General features: G+C 38.7%; 1 protein-coding gene across 5 annotated transcripts in view; it reads right to left on the bottom strand.

The window, feature by feature from the left end:
* Positions 1-13,936, bottom strand: part of Dip2b (disco interacting protein 2 homolog B) — a 220,058-nt gene that overhangs the window by 99,613 nt on the left and 106,509 nt on the right. For all 5 annotated transcript variants that reach the window (XM_063254739.1, XM_063254741.1, XM_063254743.1 and 2 more), the window contains exon 3: positions 4,605-4,733. In XM_063254739.1, coding sequence (XP_063110809.1) covers positions 4,605-4,733 — 129 coding nt within the window. The remainder of the gene's footprint in view (positions 1-4,604; positions 4,734-13,936) is intronic.

The raw sequence follows: 13,936 nt of genomic DNA, 5'->3' as shown, positions 1-13,936 counted from the left end.
AGTAACATAGCTGGCTACAAAGTCAATACTCAAAAACCAGGAGCCTTTGTGTACACAAATAATAAACTCATTGAGACAGAAATCAGGAAAACAATACCTTTTATAATGGCACCCAAAAAATGTAAATACCTAGGAATCAACCCAAAAAAGTATATAAAAGACCCCTACATTGAAAACTATAGTACTTTGAAAAAGGAGATTGCAAAGAATAAAAGAAAATGGAGAGAAATCCCATGCTCTTGGGCAGGAAGAACCAATATAGTGAAAATGTCCATACTTCCAAAACTGTTACACAGATTCAATGCAATCCCAATCAAAATTCTAATAGCATATCTCACAGAATGAGAGAAAACAATCCTAAAATTCATCTGAAACCAGAAGAGACCTAGAGCAGTGAAAGTAATCCTGGGCAACAAACACAAGACAGGGGGCATCAAAATCCCTGACTTGAAATTTTACTATAAAGCTACTGTGATAAGTGTGATAAAAAATGGCAAAGCTATTGTGATAAAAGCAGTGTGATAAAAACTGGCGCAAAAACAAAACAAAACAAAACAAAACAAACAAAAAAAAACAAACCAGACCTGAAGATTAGTGGAACAGATCAGAAGATGCAACAACAACTGTGGACACACTGAGCCATTTATCTTTGACAAAGGTACCAAACACATTCACTGGAAGAAACAGCCTCTTTAATAAATGGTGCTGGATAAACTGACTCTACATATGCCAAAGATTAAAACTGGACCCATATCTTTCACCATGTAACAAGCTAAAATCAGAATGGATCAAAGATCCTAATATTAAGAGAGAAACATTAAATCTGCTGGAAGATAGAGTAGGTAAAACTCTTGAAGACGTTGGTGGAGGCAAAGACTTTATGAACAAAACTCTGATTCACAGGAACTATCGCAAAGAAACAAGAACTGGGATCTCACCCTACTGAAAGCTTTTGAATAGCAAGAGAATTCACCAGCAGAGTGAAGACACAATCACAACATGGAACAAAATGTTTGCCAGCTGTTCCTCGGACAAAGGAATACTATTGAGAACATATAAAGGACTGAAGAAAAATAAAAATCAGTCCTCCCAGATTTAAAGACTCAACCCACAAATGAGCATCTGTGATGATTTCATAGTTCTCAGGTGAAGGAATATGAACAGCAAATAAATACGTAAAAAAAATTCAACATCACTGATCAGTTGAGAGATGCAAATTTAAAACCACAGATTCTACCTTACCCCAGAATGAATGGCTATTATTAAGAAATCAAGCAATAACAAATGCTGGAGGGGCTATGGAAGAAAAAATCCTTCTCCACTGCTGGTGGGAATGCAGACTGGTGCAACCACTGTGAAAATCAGTGTGAAGATTCCTCAAAAAACTAAGATTAGAGATATCATACAACCCAGCTATTTCCCTTCAGGGTATCTTCCCCCCAAAATTGAAAACATTGGGCTGGGAATATATCTCAGTGACATAAGCACCTGCCTGGCAAGTGCAAGGTCATGAGTTCAATTCCTGGTAACCCCCAAAATTAAAAACAGCATACCACTGTGATATATGTACACTCTGATTTATAACAGCATAATCTGTAATAACTAGATCTTGGAAACAACCTAAATGCCCACTGACTGAGGAATGGATAAAAAAGCTGTAGTATTTTTATATATGTAGTGATACTCAGCCATAAAGAAGGATAAACTGGACACTTTTATAGATAAATAGGTACAACTTGAGATCATACTCATTTGTGAAATAAGACACACAAGTGTAAAAAGTATTGTCTCAGTGTGAGAAGCTAAAACAATATGTGTACATAAATATATGTATATAAAAACAGTTAAGATATTTATACTACTCATTTCTCTAAGTTCACTGAAGAAAAATATTTATGCCGGTATTGTTCAGACAAGTGAATGCAGATGTCTTATGCTCTAGGTGAATGATTTGAGGATGACAAATGCACAATGGATGTACTACTGTTGCCCCCTGATAGACACGGTTTTAAAATTCTTTTTAGTTTTTTTCTTCTTTTACTCCTTGAAATAAAATGGTTTGGAAAATGAATAAACAAACAAGTAAAGTTTCAGTAATATAAAATGAAATAGTTCTGTCCAACCCCAGGCCTCCAGTTAGAAATGCAGCTGTTAAAATTGTCAAGAGGCTGGTAGAGCACTTGCCTAGCACAATCAAGACTGGTTTTAATTCCCAGAACACAAGGAGAAAAAACTGGTCAAGTTGAGCAGAACGGAACGGACTTGAAGTCCCAGCTTATAGAGCAGGAAGCAGTGGGACTATTAAACATGAGCCTGGCAACACAGCAAAACCTAAGCCTGAGCCTGTTTCTTCCCACTTAGCACTTAAGGGTGACAGGTTTATATTATGCACTATTTTTTTTTTTAACCACAAAATGTTTTTATGTGGACTGGGTTCTGAGTTTCAGCTGGAAATCTTTTCTATAAGACTTTCTACAAATCCACACCCTAGAAAATGTGCTGATGTTTTCTTTAGGTATTTTCAGAGTTTTTTCTCACACACAGATAGATCTCTGATCCATTTAATGTTTACGTATGTATTATACAGAATAAGATGTGAAGCTAATTAACCTTTTTCCAGCTGTTCTAGTTAATTGTTTTACTTTTATTTATGGAAAAAAATTTATGGGACTCAGGGTTGAACCTAGGGAACCCAAAGCTATGTCTTGAGCCTTTTTTTGGGTCTTTTTCATTTTTATCGGTACCAGAGATTGAACTCACAACCACACACTTACAAGGTAGGCACTTACACTGCTGAGCTAAATTCCCAGCCCCGTCTTAAGCCTTTTTAAAAAAAATTTTGACAGGGTCTCAGTAAGTTGCCTGGGCTAGCCGCAGCCTAAGTAGCTATGATTATAGGCATGTGCCACCACAAACTAACTTATAGGACCATTTATTAAAAATATATTTTTAGGGGCTGGGGATTTAGCTCAGTGGCATAAGCACCTGCCGTGCAAGCTCGCAGTCATGAGTTCAATCCCTGGTACTGTGTGTGTGTGTGTGTGTGTGTGCAAGATCCTGAGTTTGATTCCCAGTACCAAAAAAATTTTTTTCTTCTGTCCTGATATGCAATGCCACCTATATCATGTACTAAATTCCACGAGTATTTTGGTTCATTTTTTTTTTTTTAGAGCAGAATGTTTATTGAAAGAAAGAAAGCTTTCATCTGAGAGAGAGAGACAGAAGAGGTCCCGAGTGGGTTGTCCTTAGTCCATTTCTTAAATTGTCAATCTAGTCCAATAGGCTGTATGCCAATTTCTGTGCCACACTCATTTTAACTACTAGGTAAAGTCACTCGGATGAGGAGCTTCCCTTAGTGTTTTCCTTTTTGTTTGTTTGTTTGTTTTCCTTTTTCTTTCTTCCTCTTTCCTATTTTTTAATTCAAGAAAGAAAAAGCTAAGGTGAACTGTGGTTGCAGCTCATTGGATATGGAACTTTCCTAGCATGCAAGAGGCCCTACATTCAAATTCCTGGAACCATAATTTTCTCGGGAGATGTGGGGGAATCGAACTCAGGAGCTTGTGCCTGTCAGGCCCCACCATAATTGTTTTTTAAAAGAAAAGATGATATGAAAGGGAGGCAAAATCTGAAGAAAGCAGAGTAATATTCATCTGAACTCTGCCACTTGAAGTACAATATGTAGTGCAGAGACTACTCAGCACAGCAGATGGTAAATGTGTATCAGAAGGGCATGTTATGCCCCATGTCCTACTGGGCTCTGTGATTTGTTTGTCTTCTAATCAGAGTGGTACATCTGGTACTGATAGCTGAGTAGTTTTGTTTTTTGTTTTAGTGACACAGGGTTTCATTAAGCAGTCTAGGCCGGTGTTGAACTTGCAGCAGTCCTCCTGCCTCAGCCTCCTGAGTACTGGAATTACAGCATGTGACACCATGCCTAGTAGCTGAGTGGGTCTGGACACAGTGCAAGTAGAATATGCTCCCTCTGCCAGGCATAGCATCTTGCCTTTCTCTTCCAAACAAGTACTTTCTGAGCCACAAAAAATAAAATAGCATTCACTAATTTAAAATTTCATTTTGAGTTTTTGTTCTAGCTCCACTGAGTAAGGAAATACTTTGTTAACACCTCTACAGCCAGACACAGAAGTATGCATGCCTATATTCCTAGCTACCTCGGAGGCTGAGGCAAGATATCACAATTTCAAATTGGACTGAGAACAGCAAAACCTTGGCTTCAAACAAACAAAAACAGGTCGGCAAGCACAGAAGGACTTGCCTCCTCCAAGAGTCTACTGGGCCCTCCCAGTAAATCCCAGTGACCTCAGCTTCCATTTATATATTCATATTGCCTTTGCTCTGGCCTGCTTTTTCTGTAGTTTGTTGATGGCAGAAATGATCTCATTTGCTGCTGGGTTGCCAAAAAACAGTGAGCATCTACCACCCTTGCTACATAGTAAGAACTAAATATATAATCAATGGATAAATTAACACAGACTTTAGGTGCCTCTAGGGAAAAAACTAAAGACAACCATAGAAGCTCTCAGGAGACACACAGTCCCCCACGCAGTCAGTAAAAACTCTTTGGTAATTTTGTAGGTGCTTCTCACCTGATCGGTATCGTTCATCCCTGGCTCCTCCGGAGCGAGTTCGGTGGTATTTAGAGGGAGCCGAAGTCTGAGCTGTAGCTGGAGCAGGTGTCTGGTTTCTATGTTCTTTCTGCACTGCTGAATCAGTTTCTAGAAAAGGAAATTTGGAAGATGGTTATCTACTAATACCTAATGTCCCTTGAGTACTTTATCCTCGTAACAATGAATTAGGTACTGTACCCCATCAATAGTCAGGGGTTGGAGAGCTTTACTATATACATAGAAGTATGATGGAAAGACATTCAGGCCAAAAATACCATTACAGTATCAGAACTAACAATAGGCTAGGGGCTGGGGATTTAGCTCAGCGGCATAAGCACCTGCCTTGCAAGTGTACGGTCGTGAGTTCGATCTCCGGTACCGATAAAAATGAAAAAGACAAAAACAAAAACAAAAAAACATAGAAACCAGACACCTTCAGTAGTAAAGGCCAGATACCTAACTCAAGGAAAAAAACAATATGCTGACAGAAGAGAGAGAAATAGCAGGATGATAATGGTAAAGTGAAAAAAAAGGCCACTCAAAAGACTCCAAGACCTGGAGGTGACAGGGACATAGGGGTACAAGCACATGACCCTCTAATTGACAGTGAAGAAGAATCACCTGAGGAGTTTCAGCTGCCACAGCATGAGTCACTCCCAATACACATGCAAAATGGGACTGTCACAAAAACTTCACTACAGGTCAAGCCTACTCCCCTGTTTCCCCTGTAGTCACCAATCTAACTCATCTGTTCCCATACTCTCTGCTTCCCAACACCCACTGGCTCATCAAGAATGAGCGAGGGGATAGGGGGAAGCTAAAGAAAAACACTTCCTGTACAACCAAAACTACCCATTGAATAACAATTTCCCATTTCTCCCCATATGTTCTAGCAATAATCATTACATTCTCTAACAGTCTATTTCAGATACCTTGTACTTGTTCTTGTGTGACTGATTTACCCTACTTAGTGTAAAGCCCTCTAGGTTCATCCCTGCTATTATATACGACAAGATTTTCTTTTTTAAGGCATATTTTAAGTTTCTTAATGGCCGTTAGTGGTGGCCAGCAAGGCAGTTTATATATAGTAAATGAGATGCCCAATACAGTAAGATGTCCTTATTTGGGATGTCCTATACCTATGCAGCCAGTGCCCCAGAATCCTGTTGAGAACCAACATTTTAAACAAACAAACAAACAACCTCACCACGCTTAAAGCATAGCAGTATGGGTGTATAAGCAGTAGTTCTACATACCCCAGAAAGAGCTGATGGCATCAACATATTACAAGAACTGAGATTCATAATGAAAATGTCCTATCATTTTTTTTAAATGGTCTGGATGTGGTGGTGCACAACTATAAACCCAGTACTTGGGAGGCTAAGGCAGGAGGAGTGCCACAAACTCGAGGCCAGTTTGGGCTACACAGTGAGTTCAGAGCCAGTCTGAAGTACATAGCAAGACCCAGTTTCAAAAAGCCAAAAAAAGATAGGTAAGATACACAGAAAGACAGACAGACAGACAAAAAAGTAGTAAAGGCCAGGTGTAAGACAGGCTCAACTGAACTCAACCTCCCTGTAAGACCCATGAAAGTCCTCTTATATGGTCCATGCAGCCCACTCATTAAATAGAAACCCCAGTAGGACTCCAGATCTCCAGGTGTTAACATGTAGAGCAATCACCAACATAAGCTGGGTCTACTTCTTGTCTGTCTGTCTTTTTTCTTTTTTTATACCAGAAATCAAACTGAGAAAAGAGAAAGAAAGAAAAGACAGAAAAGAAAGAATGAAAGAAAACTAACTCAGGGCCTTGTATTTGCCAGCAGGCGCTGTGCTGCTGAGCTTTACCCCTGGCTTCGGGTCTCTTTCTTTCTTTCTTTCTTTTTTTTTTAATCAGTACCAGGGATCGAACTCATGACTGCCTGCTTGCAAGGCAGGCGCTTATGCAGCTGAGCTAAATCCCTAGCCCCGGGGTCTAATTCTTGACCCACAAAATTGTAACATATACTAGAAAGATTTAAAAAAAAAAAAAATACAACAGATTTTTTCAAAGTTATTTTTTGTTTTGTTTTGAGACAGGATCTCACTATCCAGTTCAGGCTGGCCTTTAAATCACTATGTTATCGAGGGTGGCTTCAAACTTGCTGAGATCCTCCTGACTCAGCCTCCCATGTGTGGGGATGATAGGCATGCACTACTACATCCTAGCTAAAATTAAGGTATTTTTGTTGCTGTGTTTGTAGAACTGGGGGTTAAACCCAGAGCCTTAAATAAACAAAGCAATTACTCTACCACTAAGCGATATCCCTAGCCCTAGATTATTCTTTATATAGTGTTTAAGCTGGGAAGGAAAAGTATGTTTTCGGATGCTCTCCACTAACATGTATTAATGGATCTACAAATGTCTGTTTCTGATAGTTCCTGAGTATCAAGAATTTTGTTATAAACTGAGTAGAATACATTTCAAATACTGAGATTTTTAAGTGTCTGAGGTTGTAAATTAAAATTTTAAATCAACCTCAATTTCTCTTCAAAATCTACTTAACAGGCCTGTGCTAAATTCACAATATTTTCTGTTCTTTTTTGCACAAGTTAGTTCTATTAGTTGTGAATAGGAGTCAACAAAGTAGAACCTATGGACCTAATATGGTTGACTGTTTTTCTCAACAGATTTATCGGAACAGCCAGGCTCAGTCTCAAATATCATCTGGTCTATAACAATGAAAGCTAATATTTAAGTGTTTCCTTTGTATGGGGCTCTATGCAAACAGTTTTTAGATTTTCTCTTACTTATTTCTCACAACAAACCTATGAAGACAGAACTAGCCTTATCCTCTTTTTACAGAAAAGAGAATAGAGACATGGATTTTTTAAAGAGACATAGATTAATTGACTCGAAGTCACACTAAAGGAAAAAGAGCAGACAAAAAGCAAACTCAGCTCTGTCTGGTTTTACAATTATGAAAAAGGCTATATAAAGATCTCAGGTGGGACATGGTGGTACATATCTTATAACCCCAGCACTTGAAAGACTGAGGCAGGAGGAGCACCTTGAGTTTAAGGCCAGTCTTGGTTACATAGTGAATTCTAGGCCAGTCTGAAATACGTAGTGAGATCCTGTTTCAAAACACAAAAACCAGCCAGGATTTAGTTCAGTGGCATAAGTGTCTGTGTGGCAAGCACAAGGTCATGAGTTTGATCCCCAGTACAAAAACAAACAAACAAACAAATGAATGAACAAACAAAAACCCAACAACAATCAAATAAGCAAAATATCCCCAAACTAAATCAGGCAGGGTGGCATATGCCTGTAATGCCAGCACTTGGGAGGGTGAAGCAGGAGAATTGTCACAAGTTTGAGGACAGCCTCTGCTACACAGTGAGCTCAAAACCAGCCTGAACTACATTAGTGAGATCCTATCTCAAAAGACAAAAAGAAAAACTCTCCAGACTTTTATCTTTAAAAAGCAATTAGACTGAGTACAGGGGTTCACACTTTAATCCTAGCATGATGCTAAGAAGAATGAGTATAAGTTCAAACTCAGCATTTGCCATTTACCCCCTCAGTGCATCACTCAAGGAAAAAAAAAGGCTCAAAGACCCTGGGTTCAATTCCCAATATTGCAAGAAAAACAAAACCTATTAACTTACTGTGGGAGGATCTAATGCTTCAAGATTTAAAGTCACCAGATAGGTAGCAGTAAGAAAGAAAAGCCTATAAATACCCAACCACCTGCCAAGTGCAAAAAAAAATCACTTAAAATATACTCTAATTGGGGCTGGAGGTTTAGCTCAGTGGCATAAGCGCCTGCCTTGGAAGCAGGCAGTCGTGAGTTCGATCCCCGGTACCGATAAAAAGAAAAAAGACAAAAACAGAACAAAACAAAACAAAAAATATATTCTAACTTTATTACTTATGTCTGTTTCTTTGTTTTGAGACAGGGTCTTGCTATGCAGTTCAGGCTGGTCTAGAACTCATTATGTTGCCCAGGCTGCCCTTGAACTCATAGCAATCCTACCATCTCAACCTCTCAAGTGCTGAGATTACAAGTGTGTGCCACCATGCCCAGTCACTCTGATTAACTTTAAATAGAGAACCAAAAAAAAAAGGGGGGGGGGCTATTTTTATTTCTATGGTGATATCGTCAGATAATATACATTAGAAGGAAATCAGATTAGTATCTGTGAGCTACTTTGCATGTAAATAGGTACAAACAAATTAGTGTCACATAGAGCACAAAGCTTTAAAACATCAATTTTTTTGTTATTTTTGGGTCTTAAGTGTACAACTGAATTATCTAGCAGTTTTTATAAATTAAAAAAGAGCAGTTACTAATTCAAAAGGAGAAAAGAATGAATCTAATTATAATTTCAAAAAGGATACAAAAGTTTGTATATCTTTTCTCAGTACTCCTCCTTCACCTTTGTTTCATGTCTTTCAATGCAATTAACTAGATTAAAGAGATAATAGTGTGGTCTAAGAGTGAAAATTACTACAAAGACATGGTAAGCAGGAGAACTAGGAGTTTTATTCTGTTGGGGAAAAACTAGAGAAGATGCATGTTGCGGATCACCGTCAGCTAGAAATTATCACAGATCAAACTTCTAGGCAACACCACACCAGGGCTTCTGACAGAGCTGACAGCCACAGGCCTTCAGCTGCATGCTCCATTGCCCTGGGACTCAAGACGGAGCCTCAGTACAAGTAAAAAAATATATATGTATTGCATTTTTCTTTGAAGACGGAAAAATTTTATTATAGACTCCAAACCTCCTTTCCCCACTATTGAAAACAAAAGCCTGTCAACAGAAGAATGCAGGAGAGAAATGTAATGCAGAGTGGCAGGAGATCCCAAAGCCCTGAACAGATGGACTACACTAAGGCACTGTCCCAGTACCCGGCTCAGTTCCCTGTGGAAGTCATTCATCTGAGCAAACCAGGTCTCTTGGGGCTCTAGTATTATGACAGTCATTTTCTTAGAGTTTGTCAGAAATGATGCCAAAATATCAATCTGCAGTTCTAATAGGTGGCTGAGACAAAGTTCCAATGAGTATTTCTCAGGTGTCCAAAGCACAAGACAACAGCAACACAGACTTCTAATAGTACAACTTTGGTGCAAATGTTAATACAGTTGCTGTGAGTTCTTAAGAGGCTATCTTAAAAAGTTACAAAAGAAAAAAAAGAGTGAAATGAATTCCTAGGAACTGAATACTTAATAATGAAACCTTGTAGTTAATCTCTTTGAACTGTGAATAATCATTTGTTTTATGAATTTTATAAATTTTTATTTTCAGGTACTGTAACTTTTTTAAATACTAAGATTTATATATGCTATACATAATTTTATAGACATAATACTCATTATAAAAATATATTTTCACAATAGATAAATAAAAATTATAAATGATACATACTTTGGGGTTTGGTTCAGTTGTACTAAGGAGTAAACTCAGAAGTACTCTATCCCTGAAATACATCCCTAGCCCTTTTTACTTTGAGACAAGGTGCCCTCACATTTGTGACCCTTCTACCTTAGCCTCCAGATACCTAGGAATGAGCCACAATATCCGATTATAAATATATTTCTATGTGTATTGGAAATACTCAAAGCAACAATAAAAATTCAGTAACAATTATCTCTAAGTGATGTGCTTTAGGATGGTATGTATATTTTCCTATAGTTTTTAGATGGGAGTTTTACATGTTTTCTATAATTTAGAAAAAATATTTTTCTAAGTATATAGATGTTCACTGTAGAACACAGAGGACATAGGTAAGTATAAGGAATAAAGATTATATTGGATTTTTAAACTTGAAGGTCATGACCTATCAAGTTAAAGTAGCATTTGGTTTTCAGCTCCCTAGATAAATTGTAATATTATGAGCAGGATTTTTCCAGCCGCCTAAATCAATTATTTTCTTTCATTTACTCCCAAAGCAACTGGTAAACTAATACACCCAAGTGTTTGGGGATAAAAAAGAAGAAATTGCATCCTGCATAGACTAAATATTGTAAAGCTTATTCCTACCTTAGCTTAATTGCCAGGGACTGATTTTACTACAGGAGGGCCAGGAAACAATATACCTCAGTGTTGTAGTCAGGGGTTATAAGGAGAACAATTAGAATCAGGACACAGAACTTATAATATTATTTATGATGGTCACTCAGAGTTTAACACAAGAAAGTGCAGGAAATCACAACACCAAAGACATAGAACATTCAGCCAAGAGCCTGGATCCCACAGTAACGTCCCACATGAGTCCAGATGAAAACCCAAACCCCCAACAACGCCTCCTAGGAGTCCAACTGGAGTTCTAGAGCCCACAAGAAGGACTCACACCAGTCTGTTTTACAGATCCATGCTGGGACGGCCCGAAGGTCAACAGTGGAAGCTAGAAAGTCTATGCCAGCAGGTGAAGGAATTGTGCTGGTAGGTTGAGGGTTATACACTGGAGCTGAGAAGTCATGCTCATAATAAAGACCAGGGCTGTCCTAAAGAGTACCACAGCCATCCTCAGTGACACAGAGGTCCTGAGCGCCTCTGATGATAAGAACAGTCAAGTACATGTCAAAAAGCCACCATGATGAGTTTGTCCTGGAAATTAAACAGCACACGTCTTTCCGTCCAGAGCCAGGAAGTGATGCTCCATGTAAGGACCAGAGCTCCTCCAGGAGAACCAATGGCTCAAACAGAAACACTTAGAGAAACCCACAACGTCTAGCCTCTTGGTCTCCACATCTCTATTTATGCTGGCACTTTCCTCAGATAGAACATCTATGCTCAGCACCATACTAATTTAATTCAGCTGACATTAAGTTGACCATCAGTTTTTAATCTATAACACTCAGGTCTCAGCGAGGAGCAAAGGGAAGGTGTCTAGGGTGGGTATTATTTCACCATCTATGTCACGGACCTGAGCAGGCAAGACACTGTCCACAAGAGAATAATTCCCTGCCCATGCAACCATCTGCCCCCCACCAGTGGACCTCAGAAACAACCCTGGGTTTTGAATACAGTGTGCCAGTTTCAATGCCATGGGAAAGAAAAGCTAAAAGCAAAGACAGAATTAAGGATATGTATAACATAAGGAAATACTATATTTATAAAAAAGGAAAAACATATAGACTATGTAGACATTTTGGTCTAAGTAAAATAATGTCAAGTGATAAAACAGCACAAAATATGTGCACAATATGATTACAATTATGTATGTAAAAAGTCGTTATATATGATTACAAGGATTAGATGGGACACAAAAGTATTTAGGATGAAGTACCGATGAGTTATACCATAGTTTTACTATTTCATTGTTTTGTTTACAGAAATACTTTTATGCATAAAATTGAATTCTGAAAGATACTAAATATAGACAAGTACTGGAATAAAGCTCGCAGCCTTACATATGGCATCTCCTTTATAACTTCTAAATCATACCAAAGATCCTAAGAAAAAAACTACTTGCTGCTCATCATTAAACAGCAATGGCTTCAGCTTGGAGACTCCTGACCTTTCCAAACAGCTAGCTGAACAGAATAACCACTAGAGGTCACCATTATGTTTAAATAGTGCTGATACAAGGTTTAATAGTAGCAAGTTAAAAAAAAAAAAAAAAAAAACCACCCGTTCAAAATTCTTCTGTTGCTAGGTGTATGGCATACACCTGTAATCGACATAAGGACTATCACTAGTACAAGGCCAGCATGGGCTAGGAAGTGGGTACAAGGCCAGCCTGAATTACGCAGCAAGACCTTACCTCAAAGAGAAAAGAAACAAATAAAAATTCTGTAATACTAAGTATTCTTTATCAATAATCAACATGTATACAATTTATTGTTATTTGTCAGAAAGACACAGTATAGTCTTTTGTGTTTCTATAGTTCAAACATAGTAACAATGATAACCTGGAAAAGAAGCAGGTATTTACTGGTATAAAATTACACAAAATTTCTATTCAGGACAGGAGAAAACCAACTCAGTTTATCTTCAACTCTCCTTATGATTTAACAGATCACTATACTTGTAGGGGTAAATAGGGAAGTAGAATGAGCTCTGAGAACTAAGAACATAATATCTAAACTGTTAAGGGATAAACAGAGCAGATAATCTCACTGGTACTGCTGCTGGTTCCAGAGAAGGAACATACTAAACATACTACAACAGTATAGTATGTGCTGAGAAGGAAAAAGACGAGGGTCTCTTCTGAACCTACATAATGGTGAATTCAACTTATATTAGGGTCTCAGGAAAGATGTAAATCTATTGTTTTGTTTTGTTTTTGAGACAGGTCCTCACTATGTAATCCAGGCATCTTTAAACTCACTGTAATCTTTCTGCCTCAGGCTCTCATTTCACTAGGATTACAGGTGTGTTTACTACCACACCCATCGAGAACATATTAATCTGTTAAAAGGACACATTAATGCACAATTTAGCTAAGCAGTCACTTTACACAAAATCATGGTGTTTACAGAAGTCCAGTGAGACAGAAAACGAACTTTAGGAAAGACTGGTAGGGCTAACAAACAGGGAGAGAGTGAGTAGTTTAGAAACGAAGCTTGAGAGGAAAAGCAGAGACAGGTCCACTTGTCCTGAGCCTGGTAGATAGCCCTTTTTGATGTTTCAACAGGAAATGGCAGAACAATAATGGGAACATTTCTGTGGCTCCTTAAACTTGCTTGACATCATCTCATCTTACCTTCACAGTAATGCTGTGTGACCAGACAGTTTTAACAAGCAGCATACTCATCAGATTTGCATACCAATAATCACCCTGAATCAGTATAAACGTAGGCCCTTGTGCCCATTCCCACCCCATCAAACAAGGACACAGTGGGGAACAGTGAATCTAGTGGGGAGTCTTCCCTGAGAGGCTAAGGCATCTGTGAATCACTGGGGCAAGCCCTTCTCAGATGCACAGGTGATTACCACATTCCCACCAGCTAGAACTGCCACTGTACACTCATGGCTATCCCAACAGGCAGCTTGTACCATCATGGTTCATAGCCACCAGGCAATGAGACATGCAAATGATTGGCCCCAACGGGAATATGTTAACATGACCTGGGGGAAAAGGAGGAATGGAAGTGCTGTTGGGAGTCTGTTGAAGAGGCCACCCTCCTGATTCCAGAGTGGGTTCTATAGGGAAGAGGGTTAGGAGTCCTTGGTCTGCAAAGAGGTAGGCACTACGATAGATCCTGACCCAGAGCTTTCCAGGCCACTTGACATCAGGCAAATGACTGCATAAGAGGCTAAAGAAGCTAAATGCTAGGAACTGTGCTCTAGAAATATAAGAAAGGTGACTTGTGAGCC

This window comes from Cavia porcellus, unplaced genomic scaffold (assembly GCF_034190915.1).
Source record: "Cavia porcellus strain 051 isolate PalLab524CR breed Dunkin Hartley unplaced genomic scaffold, mCavPor4.1 scaffold_8, whole genome shotgun sequence".
Lineage (NCBI taxonomy): Eukaryota > Metazoa > Chordata > Mammalia > Rodentia > Caviidae > Cavia > Cavia porcellus.
This window is presented reverse-complemented; position numbering and strand designations above follow the sequence as displayed.